Genomic DNA, 24768 nt, shown 5'->3' on the forward strand with positions numbered 1-24768 from the left:
TTTATGGACCAACCGGGAGATTACTTGGACTTGTTTCTGTTGGTAAATACTAATATAACAAAATTACCCGTGTTTGTAATTTAGGCTATATTGGAAGAGGAGGAAAGGTACCATAATCCATTTCCACTGGTCTCTTGATGTATGACTTAACTATGTTTCTTATGTATTTTAAACTGGATTTAATAATGTAAGACACTTTAGTATAATATGCTATTTTAGTAATTTACTAAATTAACAGATTCTGAAATGAAGGAGCATCACCTATTAAACATCTAACTCTGGAAAAGGGAGCAGAACACAGGCCTGCAAATTCAGGCCCTGATCACGCAAGCTGATCCATGTGTAGTCGGACCCTTGCACCCATTGCAGGATGAGGTCTGTTGTCAGCACTGAGACAGCTCTTTTCATGTTTTTCTGAGAGTACACGTGACATTAGATAGCTATGGGAGATACTCAAAGGGAGAAAGAACAACATTAATAGAAGAAGGCAACAAACAAAATGGAATAGCATCTAGATGTGTAGGGCTCAAGCCAAACCCCGCTGAAATCAGTGGGAGTCCTTCCATTGTCTTAAGTGGGCTTTGGATCTGGCCCTAAGGGTGGGAGTGGAATGTTATTAACCTATCAGTAATTCACTCTGTTGTTCCTAAGTAATAATGCATGCATTGACCATATTTCTTCCTTGAGTTTGAAAATGTCCCTGTGCTACTGTTCTTAGTGCTCACTGGGCTCTTAAAAGAGAGTTTTCTGCCATTTTTGAACATGTCTGCAAATCCTGTCAATTTAAAAAATGTATTCTGGGTGCCAGGTAACCTTCTCTAAAGATTTATAATGACTGGTTTCACATAAAACAGACATTACTGTTGGCTACTGGTACACTGCTGAAAATTCTTGGCCCTGGCCCGTGAATTATGGCACACTTTCCATTGTGTTATGCAGACAACTAAAGAATTATATTCCCTATTTGCTACAGACAAGCAGAAGTGCAGACAAACTAGTTCTTTTGACATACTTGCACACAACAGACAAAGGGTTTATAGGGAACTTCCCTCGACCTTCTTAATGATTGATCAGGTCCCAAGAGAGGGACTGATACAGAATCCATATAAATCCATCAGTAAACTTCCATTGGCTTTAAGTGCAAGATCTGGCCCAGAATCCATGTACGTAAATCTTAGAACATTGCTCTTTGAAGAGCAAGGAGAGGCTACCTACCTGTTTGGTCAAGCACCAGATCTTGCTCTCTTTGAAGTCAAATTGAATTTTGCCATTGATTTCAATGGGAGCTGGATTAAAGCTTTCTTTCTTATGGCCAGATTCTCATGCCCTTACTCATGTTCAGTAGTACCTTATACCACAAGCAGTCCCACTGATTGCAGGAAGCTAGTACCTAATTTAAGTAAGGCTTCAGGATGTTGCCCTTATTTGTGGGTGTAAATAGCACATTGTAGGCCTGGTACTCATCTCCTTTGCATCAGGCAATGGCACAAAACTTAGAATCATAGAATATCAGGGTTGGAAGGGACCTCAGGAGGTCATCTAGTCCAACCCCCTGCTCAAAGCAGGACCAATCCCCAATTTTTGCCCCAGATCCCAAATGGCCCCCTCAAGGATTGAACTCACAACCCTGGGTTTAGCAGGCCAGTGCTCAAACCACTGAGCTATCCCTCCCCCCTCACTTGTGAGAGTGAGAGAAGAACCCGGTCCAGTGAAGGCTTAGTCAAGGTATAGTACTGTCAGTGGGGCAATCGTAGAAATAAGCTACCAAAGTTAGTGGTTGGTCTGTCTCTGCAGGTGTATGTATCCAGTGCTGCTGTAGCAGCAGAGCAAAGGGGATAAAAATAAGCAGTGGTGAGGATAAATCTCAGAGGGCCACATCACCACTGTTTGAACTGGCACACCTTTTGCAGGAAATGGCTCTGCTCCTGCAACTATGGCCCTGATCCAGCTCTCACTGAAGTCAATGGAAATGCTTCCATTAACTCAATGGGACTTAGATTGTGCAGGCCCTAAACTGCTGCTTTTTTTTTTTTTTTTAAATTTCCATTCCATAAATATTTCACCAAGGTGATACAGTGAATTAAGGTTTGGTCTGAAAACAACTTTTCTTGGTATTTTATTTCCTGTATGCTGATGTGGCACTGGGCTCATTACAAAGGCTGAGGATAACAGAGTGGGTACGCACCAGGAGAGTTGTGGTCTAATTTGATCCATTTCCATGGGCTGGTGGGTCATTAAGACGCTCTTTTCTTTTCTTTTCTTTTCTTTTTCTTGGAATAACGGTAGTCTCCATCCCCCTTTTCTCTGGAATAGCAGATTGATGGCAAACTTTGAATTATACAGATTAATGAAAAGTTTTTATGTGCTTGACTTGGCTGGTCTACCTTCTCTTCTTTCAAATATACTCTACTTCATAATCTGTACGTTTCACATTGAATGCAATTTTAAAATGGCATATCAGAATTATACCAGTACTTAAAACAGATGTCTGAAATGAATTGCCTCTTGAGAACAGTAGAAAACCAAGTGAAAAATAATAAACACCACAAGACACATGCTAATGATGAGATACCATACGGTATTTGTTATTAACATTTATTATTTAGGAACTTACTTAATAGAAAAGACTGGGATACTTTCCCCCACAATTACTAGAGACAGTGATAGAAAGCTGCTGTCTGAACACAGGAGTGGGGCGTCAGTGGCTCCAGGGGTTCTAATCCTGGTTATGACTTTGAGGTTGAAATCCTGGCCCTATTGATGTCAGTGGGAGTTTTAACATTGACTTCTATGGAGCCAGCATCTCACCCTGACTCTCTGTGACTGTGGGTAAGTTACTTAACCTCTCTGCCCCGTTCCCCAAGACATAAAATGGGATTATCTACAGGGTGTTGTAAAGACTGATCGGTTAATGTTGTAATGGGCTCTCCAAATGCTAAGTGTTTTAAAGTAAACATTTTCAATGGTGAGAGGAGGCCAAGCCAGTAGGCATTAAGATTGTGGATACTTTTAAAAGGGTTTTATCTCAGAATTGGAATTAACTTTAAAGCTAGCCGTAGAAGAATGAGAGATGAAACTTGGTGGGACTATTCTCTCGTTTATTGATTCATTTTTCTGGGTTGGAACTACTGCATTTCTGTATCCTTCTGTTAGCTCTGAAGATCTAATCCACTTTAAGCCTTGTTCTATAGGCCCGGCCTTGCATCCACCTCCTTTCCAGCAGAAGAAGGTCATTCATGCCACTCTTTACAAGTTTGGGGGAGGAGCTTTTGCAATGTGGAAACACAATTCCCTACCCTGGCGCTGAGTCCTCTGAGCATCTGCAGCATAGGTAATAAGAGACTGGGACCAGTAGGTAAATCAGGGTCTCGTGAATAGAAGTGCAGAACATTGCCACCTGGCAACCAGGCTGACCCAGATCCTTTTTTTTAAAGTAGTAGTAAATTCACACGAAGAGTGTTTTTTGTTTCTACAAGTACAGCTGAGCACACCTATGACTCCACTATTACAGCAGTAGAGTTTATATTGAAGAGAGGTTGGAATCCAGCTAGCACTTGTTGCATTAGTCTCTGATTCAATAGAAATATCTTGACTGTTTGCGATCCCCTCATGGCCCGTGCCCTGTCATGGTAGTTGCAATTGGCTGGAATGCCCTTGTTCCCTTGTCTCTAGTGGTGAACTTAGTTGGGCAGGTTGCAGAACATTCTTGATGGGATTCTCCTCAGCTCTTGGTTTTGATCCTTCTTGCAGGCCGCCAATGCATGAATTTGGCACCTTTTGAGTTGCGGAGCAAGCTGCACCTGTCCTGTCTAGCTATTAAACCAGGGGGCAATTGACTGCAGTTAGGAAGCAGAGAGAGGCTTGTTAAACCAACAGGGGATTTACTGTTGGAGGGTGGTGAGTGAATCAAGCAGTTTGGTATTAATGCCCATTTTGTTTGGTTTTTCATATTAATTATTTTAACTTTTGCACAAGTGTCCTGATCCCAGGTAATGGGGCACATAATCAATCAGTCAATCAACAGATCTTATTTGATAGCTGAAGATTTCTATTTTGGTGAACAAATTATCCATTATCTGTACAATATAGAATGCAATTTATTTGTTTTATTTTGCAAGCATAAAAATGACTCCAGTAATATTTCAGTTGTCAGCTGACGTTTACAGTCCTTTCTGATGCGTGTTTTCAATCAGTGTGTTTATTATATGCTCATTATTACTAAATGACAGCAACTGATCTCTTCTGATTTTCTTACATTGCCCTTCCACACATGGCAGTGTACTTAGACATGCTGATTTAAAACATGTGTAGAAGGAGAGGTATTCCGAGAGCTCTCTATCTATTTTATGTCAATTATAGGACTATTTGCCACAAAACTCTTGCTAACTACCTGAAATCTTTGCAGCAGAATATCCAGTTTTCCAGCTGCACAGTAATACCACATGGAGGGAAAAGAAAAACATTCTTGCTGACTAAGGAAGGGAAAAGCAAACATTGAATAGCAATTGTCTCCTGTTGTGGTGCTAAATTGACAAGTCCTGATATTTTTGTGGTATCTAACTATGACGGCTTGTTAAATTAATAGTATGTTTTGACTTGTAGGTTTTTTCCCCTGTACAGCTAGAGTCAGTGCTTTGTTTTTCTGGGGCTGATCATTTTACTTTACTAGAAAACTGATGAGCTTCTCTGGAGAATGTGTGTGACTTGGCAAATAAGGCGTGCCCCCTTGTGTGGCCATTGGAAGATGTTGTAGGCTGCTTTAGACCTTGTGTTCTGGAGGAAGCTCATTAAATAAAGCTTTATCCCAGACAAAAACTTTGGAGAAATCAAGGGGCATTTTGACTGAGTGGATAAGACCAGGGCCTGTCAAGCCTGAATTCTTGGGGCCAAGATACCCTTCAGCTTCCTGTATAGGCAGATAATGTGGGGTTTCCTTCTAAAAGAGTGTGTGAGGGAAATAGTCTGTATTGCTACTCCTGACTTAACCATAATAAATACTTACATTTTTTAAATGGGCAGCTTCTTAGAAGATATCAGATGCCTGGATGCGTGCAGCTGCTTCAGCTTTGCCACATCAGTCGTGCCTAACTGCATGTCCAGAAAACGGTAGCAGTATTTAAAAGGCACAAAGGAAAGGAAAAAGGTGGGGGGGAGAGACTCAATCCCCAGCTCTAGCAAGCAACTCACTTAGGGTAGCCACTAGCCCCAAAATTTTGAACTTAAAAAAAATGGTATTGGGCATGAGCGGGGGTTCCTAATTATGACTCCTTCTGATTTAGGGCCTGATCCAAAGCAGACTGAAGTCAACGCCTCTTTCCACGGCTTTGTTGAAGGCCTGATTCAAAGCCCAGTGGGAGCCATGCAGCTGAAACCCCATACACCTCTAAAATGTAAGACTAGATTTCTGTGGCAGAGTAGTGAACACGGAAACATCTCAGGTGCAATAAAAATGGTGGGCTCTGGAGTTTTCACATTGCTCTGAAATGTTTTGTCTGTGGCAGTTCTAGGGTCACTGTGGGAAGTCATTGGAGGGAGGGAGACTGACAGCAGAAAGCATTGGCAACCCTCCTCCACTCAAGGGCCCCTCAGAGTTCAGCAATGCCCCAAAAGGGGGCAGGGTCTTCGTTCATTTCAGGCCAGCCAGGTTGGTGGGGCGCATTGGTTCAGCGCATGGAAGACCTAGCTGTGACTTAAAGCTCCTGCCCTTCCTTAGGGAGAATCCAGTCCTGAGAAGGGAGGTGTTGTTTGCATCTCTTTGCATCGCTTTTAATGAATCTGGCTCCTAGTGCGTATTTCAGCGAACACCAGGCTGTCTTTTATTAGCTTTTCTTATTAATCTGCTCTCAGGAGCAGGGTGGATTTTTGCAAGTCCCAATTTGTGATGGATGATCCTCAAAATGATTCATTTTGTTGGATGTCCAAAAATTATTCCAGATTTGTTTTGTCTTTTCCCGTCCTTCATTTCCTGCCCTGCTCCTGTTCTTCTATTTGCTTCTTCCCAGCTCCACCACTTCCTTCTCCCTTCCTCTGAACCAGATTCTCCACCGGCTCTCCCTATTTCATCTCACCTTACTGTAAACATTTTCTGGTAAATTTCCCCTTCCTCTGTTTCAGCTTGTGGCCCTCCCTCTGCCAAACAGAGAATTTTTTCCTTCTCTGACCCGCCCTCCTCTCTTCATAACCCAAATTCTGCTGAGCTCTCAAGATGCTTTTTGTGGAATGCTGCCTACACCAGTAGTCCACAAAATCTAACCTGTGGTCTCATTAGCAGCTCCGGCAGTTACTGTTGTGCTAGGCTGGCTTTCAGATCTTGCTAGCTCCAGGGTTTCTCTGGCATCAGGGGCACACAATGTATTTTGGGTTCTTGGAATGTGTACACATTGAAATCTGTAACTGAATCAATAGCTGTGGTGGGATGGCTTGTTGGTTTTGGAGGCTGGGTGATTTTTAGAATATTGAATTCCTCTTCTCTCCTATCCCCAGATACAACTGAATAGCCAAGGTGAATTCAGGATGTCGCTCTAATAGTGAGCTGTGCAATAGCTTTGGTCCCAGGGAGTTACAGACCCCCACAAGACTCCAGCTTTAGTCCTGTCCTAGGGAGTCTAGCTTCTCATGACTGGGACTCATGTGCAACTCTGTCCTGAGGAGTTCTGGCCCTATGGAGCTGCAGAGCTGGCTAGCCTAGGGGAATCCAGCCTGCTCTCCATAAATAAGCAGGTTTAGCAGGATTGGTTCTCAGGGTTCCTAGCCTTGAGTGCAGATACAAAAGCCTGCTAGGCTGGCATCCACGATTATCTGAACCCCTGACTGCTCAAAAGTGTTTGGTGTCCTTGACATCTTGAGATAATTGGGGTTGAACTGTGGCAACAAGAAATGGGTTATTAGTAAAATAGGGCAGATAGGCAGTAATCCCTGGAACTAGTATGAGGAATATCTTTTTAAAAGCTGCAATGTCCTATTTTTAAAATCTCAATGAATGTCCTTCGTTTAACCTTAGAGCAGATAGACTTCTTTTTGCCTAAAGCTACATTTGTTTTAAATAGAATACTTTCCATATGGCTTTCTGGCTGGCTTGGTTTCTTTTGTACCCTTTGTCCCCTGGAACTCTTTATAGTAATTCCAGTTGGAAAGCTATGACACTAATTGGTGAAGAAAAAAGTGGTCCACTGTAGATTCACTTCCTGCCACACTCCGCCAAAGGTTTAATTAAACTCAAAGGTTTAATTACATTATTTAGCCAGTGTGAGCTTTTCTTAGTTGATTCAGTGAAGAAAAGCTTCAGCAATAACATACATTTATTACAAAATAAAGGGGAAGAGGAGATTCCGGGCTTGAATTTGCTAGATTTATAGTTCTGTATGACAGAACTGTAAATTAGCACTGGATAGCATATGTGGTCTGTAAATAACTGACCTTTGAAAATGGGTTATATGGTAAAACCTGTATTAAGTGACTGCTCGAAGGAACAAAAAAAAAAAGTGGTTGTTTGAGCAGGTAGCCTTTTAATGAAGGTGACTGAGAATGTTATTTGAAAAGTGGAAGGGAATCCCATAAATGAAATACTTATTTCATATAAAAATGGTTATTTTTTTTATAGAACACTTAGGAGCAGATCCACTGCTATGCTCCGACTGGTTTACATTGTGCCAGCTACTCAAAGCAGCTGTAAAGCTGGCTTAATTTGCTCGTTAATCTGGGTTTATATCTGCTTTGGATTGAACGACTGGTGCAAAAAAGCCAGAATGTAAAGGTGAATCTGACCACACAAGTAAAAACACTTTAAAACTTTAACTTTATAAAATAATTGAACTATAAATACGTTATGAAAACAGATTAAAAATGTCATCTGTACACACATGGCTGAACCATTGACCCCATTGGTCAGTTACATAATAGTTAGGTCAAATCAAAAGGTGTTTCAGCATAAAAACTAAAAGTAATAGACAGAACTCTGCAAAGTGCACAACGCCCCGTGCCCCCAAGCTGTGTCCGTCATGGAGCACGTGTTTTAAGGGCACTGAAATCTAAACCTTTACAGATGGTCTGCTAGGAGAGCTCTGTGACCAGGTCTAGGCAGTCTCTGGTTGCACTGGAAAAGTGATCCCTTGCAAGTGATGATTTAACTTTGGGAAATGATTGAGATACCGTAGGTGGTTGCTTAGGGCAGATGGTTGCTTAATAAAAATTGTCACAGTACTTACGTTTTCAGCACTACTGGAAGTACCTTATCATAAGAACATAAGAACGGCCACACTGGCTCAGACCAAAGGTCCATCTAGCCCAGGATCCTGTCTAGTGACAGTGGCCAGTGCCAGGTGCTTCAGAGGGAATGAACAGAACAGGTAATCATCAAGTGATCCATCCCCTGTTGCCCATTCCCAGCTTCTGGCAAACAGAGGCTTGGGGACACCATCCCTGCCCATCCTGGCTAATAGCTATTGATGGACCTATCCTCCATGAATTTATGTAGTTCTTTTTTGACCCTGTTATAGTCTTGGCCTTCACAACATCCTCTGGCAAAGAATTCCACAGGTTGACTGTGTGTTGTGTGAAGAAATACTTCCTTTTATTTGTTTTAAACCTGCTGCCTATTACCTGGTGACCCCTTGTTCTTGTGTCATGAGCAGGGGTAAATAACACTTCCTTATTTACTTTCTCCACACCAGTCATGATTTTATAGACTCTATCATATCCCCCATTAGTTGTCTCTTTTCCAAGCTGAAAGGTCCCAGTCTTATTAATCTCTCCTCATACGGAAGTCATTCCATACCCCTAATCATTTTTGTTGCCCTTTTCTGAACCTTTTCCATTCCAAGATATCTTTTTTGAGATGGGGTGACCACATCTGCACTCAGTATTCAAGGTGTGGGCTACCATGGATTTATACAGAGGCAATATGATATTTTCTGTCTTATTATCTATCCCTTTCTTAATGATTCCCAACATTCTGTTCCCTTTTTTGACTGCTGCTGCATATTGTGTGGATGTTTTCAGAGAACTATCCACAATGACTCCACAATCTCTTTCTTGAGTGGTAACAGCTAATTTAGACCCCATCATTTTATATGTATAGTTGGGATTATGTTTTCCAAGGTGCATTACTTTGCATTTATCAACATTGAATTTCATTTGCCATTTTGTTGCCCAGTCACCCAGTTTTGAGAGATCCTTTTGTAGCTCTTTGCAGTCTGCTTGGGATTTAACTATCTTGAGTAGTTTTGTATCATCTGCAAATTTTGCCACCTCACTGTTTACCCCTTTTTCCAGATCGTTTATGAATATGTTGAGTAGGACTGGTCCCAGTACTGACCCCTGGGGGACACTACTATTTACTTTCTCCATTCTGAAAACTGACCGTTTATTCCTATCCTTTGTTTCCTGTCTTTTAACCAGTTACCAATCCATGAGAGGACCTTCCGTCTTATTCCATGACAGCTTACTTTGCTAAAGAGCCTTTGGTGAGAGACCTTGTTAAAGGCTTTCTGAAAAATCTAAGTACACTATATCCACTGGATCCCCCTTACCCACATGCTTGTTGACCCCCTCAAAGAATTCTAGTAGATTGATGAGCCATGATTTTCCTTTAGAAAAACCATGTTGACTCTTCCCCAACAAATTATGTAAATCAATGTGTCTGACAATTTTGTTCTTTACTATAGTTTCAACCAGTTTGCCTGGTACTGAAGTGAGGCTTACTGGCCTGTAATTGCCGGGATCACCTCTGGAGCCCTTTTTAAAAATTGGCGTCACATTAGCTATCTTCCAGTCATTTGATACAGAAGCTGATTTAAATGATAGGCTACAGACTACAGTTAGTTATCATTCATTACCAATAATAGTTGACCCTTGGATATGTGAGTAGCTCCTCTCAGAGGCCCTGATTCAGGAAAGCATTTAAGCATGGGCTTGAGTTTAAGCAGCAGCATTTAAGTCCTATTATTCCCAATGTGACTTAAGTACATGCTTAAAGTTAAGAATGTGCTTATGTACATCCCTGAATAGAGATATTTTCTTGAATTGGTGCCAAAAGTAGGCACGCTTAGTCCCTCCAACTGGGCATATTTGAATCCAGAGGGACAAATTCTCTTTGCTGTTGTCTCAACCCTGAGCTCAGTGGAGTTTTGCAGGTGTAACCGAGAGGAGAGTTGTGCCTATGGCCTAGAGTGAAAGCAAAATTAAGGCGAGAACTTGCTTTATCAGCAGGGTCTCTATTACATAGTGTCTAGTCTTTATTTACTGATTGATATTTTTCAAATTTAGTTTTTGCATTGCAGTAGCATCAAGGGGTCCTAACCAGCATCTAGGGTGACCAGATGTACCGATTTTATCGGGACAGTCCCGATATTTGGGGCTTTTTCTTATATAGGCTCCTATTACCTCTCCCCCCCCCCCCACTCCCTGCCCCGTTTTTTCACACTTGCTATCTGTTCAGCCTATCAGTATCCGAATTAGAACTGGAGCCCCATGGTGCTGGTGCAATCACATCAGCTAAAATTTTAAATGTCTTTCTTTTTCTTTTCTTTTTTTTTTATTCTGCATCTTTCTAACTTTTAGCAAAATGCTAAAAGCCACAGGAACATGATGACCCAGAGCCCAGAACAGACAATCTAATCCTTTTCTGAAACTTTGTGTAGACAGTGGCACTTCCGTTAGAGCAACTTCATCTCACAGAGGAAATGTGCCATCTAATGAGTGTGCCTGCTCTCTTAATGGTGCTAGCAGGGATTAAAGTAAAGGGAAATGGGAGGGAATACAGATCCAGCTTCTCTCCCTGGTTTGGGTAAGTGATACTCCTTCCTGGGTGGTGCAGTGAGAGAAACAGTAGGGGGAGCTATCTACTTTGACCATTGCATACTTAGCATAATATCATGTATATTTAAAATGGGAACTGGCACCAAAAAAGAAGGTCATGCCATTGGAATGAGTGAATTAGTTGCTCAAGAAATAGTCCTATAAAAATGATTTCTTAAGAGGAAAGTTTCTGACTTATTAGAAATATAAAATACAAATGACTTTTATAAAATACCAGTTGTGGTGTTATCTGCATGAGTGATCATATAAAGTAAGTTTGTAATTTTTAACTTTAGAAGTCAAGAATTATGGCACATGCAAGAAAGCATGGTTAAGAAGCTGTAGGTGACCAGAACTACAACTGATGTGTACTGGAGAGCAGAAATTGCTTTCAGTGTACATAGTTTTCTATAGGAAAGTTATAAATAGTGTAATATTTCTGTACTGTATTTTATACTGACCTGCAATACTTGCCAGAAAATAATGTACTTATGTGCCTAAAGCTGTAGGGGGACGGGAGGGGAAGGGAAAAAATGAAACGAGATTTGTAAGACATCCAAGATTTCTGGCAGGAATACTTGCAATATGATATGTTTTCACTTTGGCTGTCTTACACCATTTTGTCTGAAGTGTCTGGGAAAAATGTATTGTGTTGTACTCCACTCTTGGAAAACATGTTTTTATTGGGGTTGGATTTATCACAAAATTAAAAAGAGCTATAAACAGACTTTGATGTTATTTTATGGCTAAACATGCAGACAGACAACAATTAGTCATATATGACAAATGCATAATAGTAATATGGTGGTTTTGTGTGTTTGCTTGCTTGTTTTTTGAAGAGAAGGAAGTGCCAAACAAACCTTTGAGAGTGCGTCTCCGATCTCCAGGCAACAAGTTATCTGTCCGGTGGAAGCTACCCCAGGCTTCAGGCCTCAGGAGTCCACGTAGATCCCAAGGCTACCTCTTGGGTTATGGGGATAGCAGCCGAAAGATGAGTTATGTTCCTCTGCAAAAACGTGAACGAAGCCAGGAAGCTAAGAAACTAGGTAAGCCAAATTTCTATGCTATGGGTCTAAGCTTAGTTGGTGCAAGGCTAGCCTTGGGCATCAGCCCATCAGTTTGGTTTCTGTTCCTTTTGTTGCATATGCAGTACTGCACTGTGATGTTATTCTGTTCAGACGTACCTTACGGTGATAGACTCAGGGAGATCAATCTATTTAGCTTAACAAAGGGAAGGTTAAGGGGTGACTTGATCACAGTCTATAAGTACCTACAATGTGATAATGGGCTCTTCAATCTAGCAGGCAAAGGTATAATGAGATCCAGTGGCTGGAAGGTGAAGCTAGACTAATTCAGATTGGAAATGTGTATATTTTTAACAGTGCTCAAGGATCATAGATCATATGTTAACAGTTTAAATGACAATGCCAAACATGCTTATGCACATTATTAGTGCTTGATCCCGCACAATGTGGAATGTGCACATGTAAGCACAAGGTAAAAGATGAGGGCCAGGTCAGAAAGTGCCGCAGAATCCAGTGCTGCATTAAAGAGAGCACTGCATGCATGTGGCCACCAAATTATTCCTGCCTAGTAGAAGTAAGGCCAAAGAAGGGAATGCATAGTTAAGTCTCTCCTTGGCATTCTGAGGGTCCCAGTTAAACCCATAGCTCCTCATTCTCTGCTCACATCCCTATACTCATCAGAGGAACTGGGTGGGTGCTCAGTGGGGATGAGACATATTTCCACCCATTGCAGGTGACTGTGCCAAGTGCCTAATGTTGCTGTGCCCACGTATGCCAGCACTAGAGCACAACACCTTGTACTCCCGGCTGCACTTTGCCCAAGCACTTGAAGGATTGAGACCATTTGAGTCAATGGTGTAGGAGGAGGCTGTTAATTTCAGAGCTACTGTATTTTATATAATGACAAATGAATCTATTAAGACATGCTAGGGGTGACCAGGTGACCGGAACACCCAGTCGAAAAGGGACCCTGGCGGCTCTGGTCAGCACTGCTAACTGGGCCATTAAAAGTCCAGTTGGCAGTGCTGCAGGGCTAAGGCAGGCTAGTCCCTATCTGTCCTGGCACCGTGCTGCACCCCAGAAGTGGCCAGCAGGTCTGGCTCCTAGGTGGGAGGACCATGGGGCCCCGCACGCTGCCCCTGCCCTGAGCATCAGCTCTGCACTCCAATTGGCTGGGAACCAGCCAATGGGAGCTGGGGGGTGGTACCTGTGGGTGAGAGCAATGAGTGGAGCCTCCTGCTCCCCCCCACCCCGCCTAGACTTTGGACCTGCTGGCTGCTGCCGGGATGCATGCAACGCGGTGTGCCAGGACAGGCAGGCAGCCTGCCTTAGCCCCACTGTACCACTGACTGGGAACAGCACGAGGTAAGCCCATGCCCCAACCTTCTGCCCCAGCCCTGAGCCCCCCAAACCTGGAGCCCCCTCCTGCATCCCAAGCCCCTCATCCCAGCCACACCGCAGAGCCAGCACCCCCAGCCCAGAGCCCTCATTCCCTCCCATACCCCAAACCCCTGCCTCAGCCCGGAGCCCCCTCCTGCACTCCAAATCCCTTGGCCCCACCTCCCAGCCTGGAGCCCCCTCCTACACCCGAAACCCTTCATCCCCAGCCCCACCCCAGAGCCCGCACCCCCAGCTGGAGCCCTCTCCCACTCCTGCACTACAACCCCCTGCCCCAGCCCAGTGAAAGTGAGCTAGGGTGGGGGAGACCGAGCCACTGAGGAAGGGGGAATGTAGTGAGTGGGGGACAGGGCCTCGGGGAAGATGCGGGTCAAGGAAGGGGCAGGACTTGGGTGTTCTGTTTTGTGCCGTTAGAAAGTTGGCAACCCTAAGACATGCTTACTGACTTTCAACATGGGGCAAGTGATCCACACTGTAGCACAGAGCTGCTTAAACATCAAGGGATGAGTTTTAGGTCCAGATTCAGCAAGATTCTTAAGAATGTGTCTAACTTTAAGCCTGTGAGTAACCCCACTGAAGTCAGACTTAAAGTTAGGCAAGTACCTTGCTCAAGTACCTTGCTGAATCAAGACATTAATTAGCAGGTAATATTTATCATGGAAGGCAAGATCCTTCTTACTATACTGAGTCAACAAGGGAGTGGAGCAGGGCTGGCTGTGTGAAAGTTTCCTGAGTCATCCTGCTGTCATAGGCCAAATAATTCAGAGCGGGAAAGGAGTACACTTTGCAGCAAACTTTACTGCTTACTGCATCAGAGGACTCCAAGTTGCTAACACTAAATTAAACTGGCTCTTTATGAAGAGAACTATTTGCAGGGCTGTTGCAACTCTAGCTAGCATTCTAGCCATGTGCACACACACTAACTTGCTGATGCTTCCTCCAAACTCTTCCCTCCAGCAACCTGTGCTCCTCCATCCACGTTCCGTGCTAGTCACTCCTGCAGCCCAGCAAGCTAGTTAGGAACCCTGCAGAGCTGCTGCTGAGTGAGATATATGTGTGGGAGAAGCTCCCTGTGCTCTCCATCTCCATCACACATCAATATAACTAAGGGTAAATAGCGTCCTGCATTGTTCAGGGGCAATATCAACTGAAGCCACTGGGATTCTTTTCATTAACTCAGTGAGCACTGGATCAGGCAGTAAATACTATGAAATAATAATAATGAAAAATACCATGCAGTGTTTTAAACTGCAGCATTTGTCTTTCACTGCCTTTATTCTACAAGTCACTGCCATAGAGAGAGAGAGCGAGCAAGAGAGAGAGAGCAAATAATGTTTTTAAAGTAATTGGAAATTTTTCAGGAGAAAGTAAAAAACAAACAAACAAACTTTAGATTGTGGGATTTATGTAACACTATTTCATGTTATAGATAGTGTACCTGCCTCTAAAATGCCATCATATGCACCTATGCATATGAAAACCTCTAGATGTAAATGCCAACGATTTCCAAGTTACCTCTCAAGGAAACTGATTTCCCCTTCTCTAGAGAGAGAATTTTCCTAATAAAAATGTGACAAGACGTCTGCTTGACAGTATTGAAACGTTGTTTACCACTGCTGTGGAAAAGATTATAGAAAAGTCTCTGTGCTTTTTCTCACATGCAGCATCTGAATCGGTTTATGTGGTTTCACTGCAGTCAAGGAATTCCCAAGGACGGAGTCAGCCAGTCTATAGTGCAGCTTTAACCAAGAGAAAGGTCTCAGGTATGTTGTTTTCATATTTGCAGACAAGTTGTGGAGCCATGTTTATAAAAAGTGAAATATATGCTGCTTTGTGACTATAGACTGGGAGAGAAGCTGTCTCTTACTAGATTTTTTTGTACAGTACCAAACACTGGGGCACTGACCCTGACTGATGTCTCTGGTTGCTTCTGTAATTCACATAGTAAAAAATAACAGTAGAACAGATTTGTTCATAATGGACTCAATAGATTTGTGCCTAAAGGACTGCAGCCAGTGGCAAATCATAGACTCATAGAATATCAGGGTTGGAAGGGACCTCAGGAGGTCATCTAGTCCAACCCCCTGCTCAAAGCAGGACCAATCTCCAAAGCTCCTAGTGACTATAAGAGAAAGAGGGGTGGGCCCATTGAGGATCCAGGCCTACATTTTCAGGCTTGAGTGCCTGAATGTAAGCATCTGTGTTAGTTCCCTGGTTTTCAGAGGGGCTAGGTATCTGTAGCTTCCCCTTCTTCCCTGGAAATGAGGTAGTGCACATCTGTGTACTGTAAGTGAGGTTAGAAATGAACTCGTGGCATGAAGTCATCGACATGACTGAGCATTTTTTCTCACCACATCATATTACAGTTAGAATATGCTGGGGTTGAAGAACATTTTAGATGTTTTAACTGGGTGATGAAATTAACCGTTCCTAAACTCGGCACTATGTTGTATTAGTGTCATGGCTCAGACTTTGGGGGGAGGGATAGCTCAGTGGTTTGAGAATTGGCCTGCTAAACCCAGGGTTGTGAGTTCAATCCTTGAGGGGGCCATTTAGGGATCTGGAGCAAAAATGGGGGGTTTGGTCCTGCTTTGAGCAAGGGGTTGGACTAGATGACCTCCTGAGGTCCCTTCCAACCCTGATATTCTATGATTCTCCTTGGAGGGTCACATCATCAATCTCTCATGCTAATTTTTTCCATTTTAAAATCACACCTGGTAGGGAAATTACATCTTTTTCATTTGTCATTCTGTATCGTGTTTCAAGATGATGCTTCCATGAAAGAGAGATGGCTGAAAATCTACTTTCTAATGGGAAAAAAAACCCCTTCTTACTTCTTAAATAGTGGTTCTTAGGCTCGGAAAAACCCTGTTTTCCTGGGTAACCAAAATTTTGCTCTTGACAAGTAAAATATAATTACTTATTGTCTACCAGACAAGCCATTGTCTTACACTGGCACTAAGCATGTTAAGCATAACACACAGGTTTAGAGTTTCATCCAAAGCCTGTTGAAGGTAATGGAAGTTTTTCAATGGACTTCAATGGGCTTTGACTCAGGCCCTTGGTGAATGTTCCTCCCCAGAGGCTAGCCTCAACAACTGTAATACCCTTCTACTCACAGCGCAAGGAGTTCTCCTTCTGCTCAGAAGCAGGAGCTTTGGTGTTGAAGGGCCTGGGTTCAATCCCCATAGGCAAGTGCGGTGTGTGTGTATAGATGTGGCCATGGTTTGTTACTGACTGATTGGCGCATCATGCTGAGACTGAAAAGTGGTTCCCTGTGTCAGGTTTGTTGTTAATGAAACTGAACAGCACAGGAAAGCCAGATGTATCCTACATTGAACGTAAGGGAGAGTGCACAGTGCAAATGAGTAGGCCCAGTCTCTGAAATGCAGTGGGAAGTATAACTGCTACTCAATGGCATTTACAAGGAAACTGAGGCTGGTGGCCATCTTTCAGTTCTGACCTCAGGATGGCTGGTATTATAAAGGAAGTTCTGAACAGATTTACCTTCCTGTCCATAAGGGAGGAAAATGTTGATCAGCTGAGTTTAAAAAAAAAATAATACTCATTTTAGCTGCAAAGCGATACAGAGTGAGGCAGTGTTCTCTAGTGGATAGCGCACTGGGCCAGGAAACCTGGGTTCAGTTCCTACTCTGCTGCTGCCCTGCTGGGTGACATTGGGCAAATTATTTCTCCTGCACATGCCTCAGTTTCCTGATCTCTATAATAGTGGGTGATGATTCTGCTCTCCTTTGTAAAAACACTTGGAGATCTACTGATGAAAAGTTCTATATAAGAGCTAGATACTATCATATTGGATAATCATATTTTCATTTTGGATAACCAAATTTGAGATCTATCTGGTCCTTGGATAAGATATTTAAACAAACAAACACAACCAGCCTAGCTCATCAGAAATACCAGGGTAACAGTGAAGTGTTATTGAAAAAGTATGCCGTAAAATATGAAGGGGAGGTTTCAATTTTACAGCATTAACTTTTGTATTCGCGCTGATATTAATAAAGGACTAAATCCTGGTGCCTGCTCACAGCCCAAGTCACTCACTGGATTGCACACTTGGGATTTCTGTGAGGCCTGGCCTGGAGAGGAATCCTTTTCCTTCCCTCCTTGACTGAAGCCGCAGTAGAGCTGCTCTGTGGTAAATACTGCAACCTCAGGACTACACTAAGCCCTGGAGCTGGATCACTTCCCCCTTTGCAGAGTGACTGGGGCTCTGCATAGTCAAAGATTTACTGGCCCCAGCCCTCCTCAGGCCTGAACAATTTCCAAATTTTACCCTTCTGCAGAGCCCCGGGGGCGTGAACCTTGCACTTCATTTGTTCTGTGCCCTGGGACTATCTGGAGAATGATTGTTATTGTAATAACGGTAAGCATAGACCAGGGGTTCTCAAACTGGGGGTCAGGACCCCTCAGGGGGTGGTGAGGTTATTACATGGGGGGTCACGAGCTGTCAATCTCCACCACAAACCCTGCTTTGCCTCCAGCATTTATAATGGTGTTAAATGTATAAAACTGTGTTTTTCATTTATAAGGGGGGGGTCTCACTTTGCTATGTGAAAGGGGTCACCAGTACAAAAGTTTGAGAACCACTGGCATAAGACTGTCCTGTTCACAAAGTGATGAGCAGAGCTGGTGAGAAATACTTTGATGGAACCATTTTCTGTCAGAAAATGAGCAGATCCATCCAAATCAGAATACTTTGAGGAATTACGTTGATTTAGCTGAAATTTTGTCGTCGTCTTTGTTGTCGTCCCCCCGCAAAAAAAAAGAAGATGTTTTTGGAATGAAACATTTTGATTTATCATTTTTAAGTAACTTTTTAAATATTGTATATTCTATATTTAAAAATAAAAAAGTTGAAATTGAAATGAAACGTTTCATTTTTGTAGAAAAAAACACCCCTTTTGATTGATTCAAAACAATTTTTTTTTTAAATTTCCTTCATAGATAATTTCTAAATTTTCAGGTTTCCGTACAATTCACAATGAAACCAAATTTCAAAATCTTTCATGAAATAGACTTTCTATCCTCTGCACAGCCCTAGTGGTGCGTTTGCTGGGGGCCAGGAATGGGAGTATTTTAATAATTTGTCTGCTGTAAATAACTGGTTAGAATTGGCTAAATGCTTATAGAATTCTGGACAGCAGAACCATGCCTTATTCTTGTACAAAGACATGTAGCAGGGAGAATCATATTGCGGTGGGGTTCTCCCTGTTCTCAGTGTATCCTGTGTCATCATCTGTGTTAGTCGTTTATCAGTATAGCATATTTACAGTAATGTTGTTGTGGCTCAATTACTATTGCACTGAGATCGCCAAAGTTCTCATTACTGACTCACTGTGTTACTTTGTCATTTCAGAGGAGGATGAGCTAGAGGAGGCAAAAGACATAAGTGTTCGTGTTATGTCCTCTCAATCTGTGCTTGTTGCATGGACAGATCCCATATATGAAAAACCAAAGAAGGTTGACCCAACTAGGTACTTTACTTTGTGGTGATGTTGTTTTCAAGAAGTATACTAAAGAGTTCATTGTTTACAGCTTTGTTTGCCATTTAAATAATAAAGTGTAGTTACAGGCATAGCTTGATTGAAGGCAAAATATGAACATAGGTTTCAGAGTAACAGCCGTGTTAGTCTGTATTCGCAAAAAGAAAAGGAGTACTTGTGGCACCTTAGAGACTAACCAATTTATTTGCGTATAAGCTTTCGTGAGCTACATGCATCCGATGAAGTGAGCTGTAGCTCACGAAAGCTTATGCTCAAATAAATTGGTTAGTCTCTAAGGTGCCACAAGTCCTCCTTTTCTTTTTATGAACATAGGAATTGCCATATTGGATCAAGGGTCTATATACATCAATATCCTGTCTCTGGCAGTGGCCAGTACCACATGCTTCAGAGGATAGAGTGAGAACCCTGAAGCAGGTAGACGTAGGAAAATGCTCCCATATCAGGGCTCATCCAGTTATCTAATAGTTAGAGATTGGCTTAAATCCTGAAGCATGAGATTTAAAATCCCTTCCAAAATTTTGTTAGCATTAGCTATTATAACTTGGGATATTCTTGTTAACCGTATAAGGGTCTCACTGCACTCTCTTTCCCCTCACCTTAACAGTACTGGCAGCCTTAATTTGCTCCACTATGTGTGTAATATCCTAGATAAACTGGAGTTTTTAGTGTATGGGGAAAGCTCTTCCTGGACTGACAGAGCATCTGACAGGGAGATACAAGGCCTCAAACTAGAAGGGTCATAAACCTCTGCTGGTCAGTTTTCAATCCAAGATTTATAAGAGTTTCTCCTCTTAACCAAATAGTTGATAGACAAAATCCCGTGTCTAGAAACACCTACCTTTGGGGATGGTTCAGATCCAAATTTTGGGGCTTAGGCCCCATTTCAGGGTTTAGAAAGACTGAAGAGAGTTATTGAGCAAGAGTACCATGACTGACTGAGTCCAGCCTCACAGATGAATCGAAAATCATAAACCTTTACCTGAAGCCACCAGTTCTCAGCCCTTTCTGACTGGAACTCAACCTTCCCTCCCTCTCTCAACCAGCCCCCCCCCCCCCCCAGATTCCTGCTGCCTTTAAATTAGAGCACCCGATTCCCCTCAGGTGAGGCTCATTTTGGAATCAGGCTTGGCTTAGCCCCAGACTCTGCAGCCCAAGGGCAAGTCACCCTGTTACAAGAAGGGAGCCATAAAGACTAAAAAGGCATATGGCTTAATGTAATTGACTCAACTAAAGAAAGAGAAAAATGTGTGCTTAAAAGATGCTAAGGAATGTTTTTATTATTACTCTTCATTTGTAATTTCAGTAGTTTCTAGTGGCCCCTATCCGGATCAGGCACCATTCTGTGCTGTACACATGTCACGAAAAGAAGGCCCCTACCTCAAAGGCTTGCAATCTAAGTATATGACAAATGGATATATTAACTTCAGGGTGCCTGGCCCCTAGTGATGTAAAATCCCACTTGGATGGGGACTGTGGTGGTGGATGGTGCCTGGAATCCTTGGTCCGCTGGGGGAACTTACAGCCAAAAGATCCTGGCTCAGGAGAGTGCAACCCTGAGATAAGCTGATATAGCTTATCCCATAGGCAGACTCCATTGGCAGAGCTCCCAGTAACCCCAGCCTCCAAAGGAAGGCTCTGCTCTCTGTCACAGCTCCTGTTGGAGGACAGCCGTGTAAATGCTACCTGATCTCTTCTAGAGTGAGTTCCTCCCAGGGCGCAACCAGCTTCTATCTCATTCACCTTAGCATTAGAGGGAACCTAGATACTACAGTGGTCAGTACGGTGACACAATGTCTACACCTCAGAGTTTTGCCAGCGCAGCTACGTTGGTCAGGCATGTGAAGAGCTGTGCTCCCTGGCCGGCATAGCTGTGCTGGTGGAAATCAGTAGCGTAGGTGCAGTTATACTAGCAAAATTGCACTTTTACTCGTGTAGCTTGTTTCATTCCAGGGTGGTGGAATAAGCTATACTGATAAAAGAGTAGTTTTGCCCGTGTAAGCTGCATCTACTTGAGGAGTGCTTTGCTGGTATAATATACCTGTATACCTGCCCTGGTGACGTGCTCCTCATGTAGACATGGCCTAAAAGAGATTGTTTTGCTCATGGTTGCTCACTCTTCCCCTATCACTGGGTGTTTTTTTTTAAGCCAAGCACATTAGTAGAAAAAGGCTTGAACTGTGTTTGATTCTAATGAGTTCAGCTGATGAATTTTTGGCTCTCCCATTTCCATTCCTAGGCGATATGCTGTCCGTTATCGAGAGAAAGGGGAATCAGCAAGGTGGGATTACAAACAAGTGCCTAACAGACGGGTGTTAGTGGATAACCTGATACCAGACACCATGTATGAATTTGCAGTGCGAATTTCAGAGGGAGAAAGGGAAGGCAAATGGAGTGTTTCCGTTTACCAACGAACCCCAGAAGCTGGTATGTATCAAAATTATCTACAACCTGACATACCTTTTGAAAAGTAGATCCACGGCAGCTACAGATGGATCTATATTTCAGCAATGCTTTTTGTGTTTTGTCTTTGAAATAGATGCACAGAAGGTGTTGAGATGCAAACATGGGGCAAAAAAATATATGCCATTCTGTATAACCATTACTTCTGACCTTAATTTCCATTCTTGTGTATTATTTCACAGCTCCTGCCAGTGCACCTGAAAATTTAGATGTTTGGCCAATAAAAGGCAAAACAACCTCTGTCACTGCATCTTGGGACCCTCTTGCAGAGAGTGAAGGAAAAGCAAAAGGTAGGTCATTTCTGCCAGTTAATAGATTGAGACAGAAATTAAAGACAAAGTGAACTGCAGAAATCACACTATAGTAATAAAGTTAAACTGACACTGCTGCTGTATGCAATGTACAACTGTAGGTTTCAGAGTAACAGCCGTGTTAGTCTGTATTCGCAAAAAGAAAAGGAGTACTTGTGGCACCTTCGAGACTAACAAATTTATTTGAGCATAAGCTTTCGTGAACTACAGCTCACTTCATTGGAAGCTTATGCTCAAATAAATTTGTTAGTCTCGAAGGTGCCATAAGTACTCCTTTCCTTTTTGTACAACTGTAGGGAGCACAAGTTCTTCAAGAAGGGATTTCCACTCTGTGGTGAGCTCAAATAAAGGAGACTTTGTGCAAATAGCAGCTGACCATACCAGTAATCTTTTCTTATTAACAATTCTTGCATGTGCAGGAGAGTTTTCTCCTTTCCAGCTCTGCTTCAGCTTTTGCCACGTGCTGCAGTGAAGCCACTGTGCTTTGCCTGGGATGTGTGAAAGCCTTTGCCTTCAAAATGATTGTGATGTCACAAATACAATCATATGATTTAACTCCCGTACCAAGAAGGGGGGAAAGAAGTTGTTTACAGAGGCAGTACAATGACCTTTTGATGCTTAAAAAAAGGAGCATGGATAGTAGGATAATCATCAGAACGGTGGAATTATGTTTCATGATATTTTAAAGTTTTCCATAATGTGAAAGTCCCTCTTAAAGAAACAAGCATGAAACACTGATGATTGGATATTTCATACAGAAGCAACAGTTACCACAGTAGCAGTGTATGTCAATCAGTAGTAATTTAATTGGATGGAATTTGAACAACCTTCCAGCTTTCCCCCAAAACTCCATATGCAGGTAATCAGGCTACTTCCACTCACCCATGACTGAAGGAACCACTAGCTTTTCTCTCCATCCCTTTGGAACATTATACAGCTGTTTTATCAGAACTGTGGATTCACAGGAGTCAGCAAACCAATGGCAGAGGGAGAAAGAGCGGGCATATATCATATCAGCACAAACGACTTGTGTAGTGTGCACTCCAGGGGTGAAATCTCGCTCCTCTAAAATCAACAGGAGTTTTGCCAGGCACTTCAGTGGAGGCAAAGTTTCACCCTAGAGCTTAAAAAACCCCCCGAAATAACCTGTGAGATGATGCATGGATGTGACGTGAAATTTTAAAAACATGCCCTGAGTTTTGAGGAATCCGCACATGTTGCTGAATTTTGCTGAAATTTTCAAATGTGGCCAGTGATTTAGGGTGACTCTACTTCTGAATGCTCAGCTTGAGGCCCCTTTTAAAGTGGCCTGGTTTTCAGAGTCTGAGTGCTTAACTCTTGAAAACCAGGCCATTTTAAGCTGCCACAAAGTGGGGATTGAAAAATTGGTCACCCCAAATCACTTAGGAAAGTGAAGGCCAAAATGTTTTCTTTTGATGTGGTGTACCACAGGAGAGGGCTTTTTAATGAACCTGATTAAATTATCCAGGTACAGTGAAAATAAAATCATGGAATAGGTCTCTCGTGATCATTGTTTACTCCAAACACTAGCTTTATTTCACACATCTTGTAAGCTTTTTTGTTTGTTTTCTATTTTGATCACCTTTCATATCTCAATAATGGAGGACGTTGCCCTCTAGCAGCCAACCAAAAGGGCCAGAAATAACAATTGTTGTAGAGTTTTTTTGGCCAGTGCCACTATGTCATTCCTCTATATCATATTTTTCTTACCTCCAATATGGATATTCTTTACCACCAGAAAGGAAGAATACTTTCCAGGCCTTCCAGTGATTAGCAGTCTTTGCACTGATCAGTAAAATTCATTCATATCTGACAATAAGCATGATGAATTTTTAATCTATGTTTTTATGAGTTGTTCCAGATCTTACAGTCATCACATTTCTTATTGCAACCATTACAGGTTAATTGTTAGAGGGGAAAATAAGTTCCTTAATTTTTGTAATGGAGTGTTGTGGGCTATAGTTTTCCTTGGGCTCTGTGCTGGAGCCTCATATGTTGTTGCCCTCTGTAGATCTGCCCGTGGATCTGCTCTCTCTAGTCCTAGAAAAGAGTTTCTAAAGTTCTGTTTTATGACTAATAATAAGATTTTTAAAATGATAGAGGATTGAAAAAGGCATCTTGCAGGTTACTACATGAAAAATGCTACTCTCTGAATCAAGGCCTTTTGAGAGCGTAATGGGGAAAACTATAGGTTATATGCTCGCCTTCATGCATAAATTATTCCTGTTAGGGAGAAATTCACCCACGTGCAGAGGGCCAGTGCCAGGCCTCAGCACCACTTCAGTCTTATTTTAAGAGGCGCTGTTTTCAGAGGGACTTAAATAGTGCCTAGACCTTGTGCTGGTCCCTTGCACAGGGTGAACATCTGCCATTACAGTTAATTTCCCCCTCACTGACACACAACATTCATTATGTATTTAACTGTGTTGGATGGAGCACGTGTGTTGTTACTACCATCTGTCCATCATAAGGTATTTCTTTTACATAAGATTTCAAGTTGTCAAGGCAAGAATTTAATATACTATATAGTTGCTCTGTATGAACAATTAAACTAATTAAGGCCCTAATCATTTAAACATGTGCTTAACTTTAAACATGTGAGTAGTCTCACTGACTGCAATCGGACTACTCATGGGCTTCAAATTAAGCTCCTGCTTAAATGCTGTGTTAGCAGGGAACCTAAGGCCTCAGTATTGCCAAGGATCTAGTGATTAGACCACTGCATCTGGTGGAGTCCCACAAAAACTAATTGGGCTCTATGTTGTAGTGGGGATTCTTCTGCAGGATTGGGGCCTTAAAGTGTAAAGTGATTATAACTGTGTCAGGACTCTAGCAAATAAATGATAAAAGAATAAGCAGCACTAATCAAAATATTTTACCTGCTTTTAATATTGCATGTCTTAAAGGTTGGTTGAGTACATACACTGTTTTGTATTAAACATTTTTATAATTTCTACTAGAATGAAAAGGCTTGAACCTGCTGACTAACTATCAGAGTATTTACAATCCGTACCACCGCTATTTTACTAACATAAGGAGCTCTGTAATAGTAATACAGAACAGTTATTGGTTGCATCAGATTTTATTGCCAGTAGCTATAAGGCAATTAAAAACTGGTTAGAATGTTAGTGTTTCATTATGTTCAACAAATTTTCTAACTATCATTAGATTCAATCTGATACATTTGTATTAGAATAAATGCTGAGTGTAGAATGTTTTTTGAATCTTCAG

The 24768-nt window shown here is 42.2% G+C and overlaps 1 protein-coding gene across 1 annotated transcript in view; it reads left to right on the forward strand.

Annotated features, from left to right (window-relative positions):
• FNDC1 (fibronectin type III domain containing 1) overlaps positions 1-24768 on the forward strand; it is a 126841-nt gene that overhangs the window by 36034 nt on the left and 66039 nt on the right. The window contains exons 2-6 of the mRNA XM_073337819.2: positions 11634-11840; positions 14882-14980; positions 18598-18715; positions 20982-21169; positions 21388-21495. Coding sequence (XP_073193920.1) covers positions 11634-11840; positions 14882-14980; positions 18598-18715; positions 20982-21169; positions 21388-21495 — 720 coding nt within the window. The remainder of the gene's footprint in view (positions 1-11633; positions 11841-14881; positions 14981-18597; positions 18716-20981; positions 21170-21387; positions 21496-24768) is intronic.

This window comes from Lepidochelys kempii, chromosome 3 (genome assembly GCF_965140285.1).
Source record: "Lepidochelys kempii isolate rLepKem1 chromosome 3, rLepKem1.hap1, whole genome shotgun sequence".
NCBI classification, from domain to species: domain Eukaryota; kingdom Metazoa; phylum Chordata; order Testudines; family Cheloniidae; genus Lepidochelys; species Lepidochelys kempii.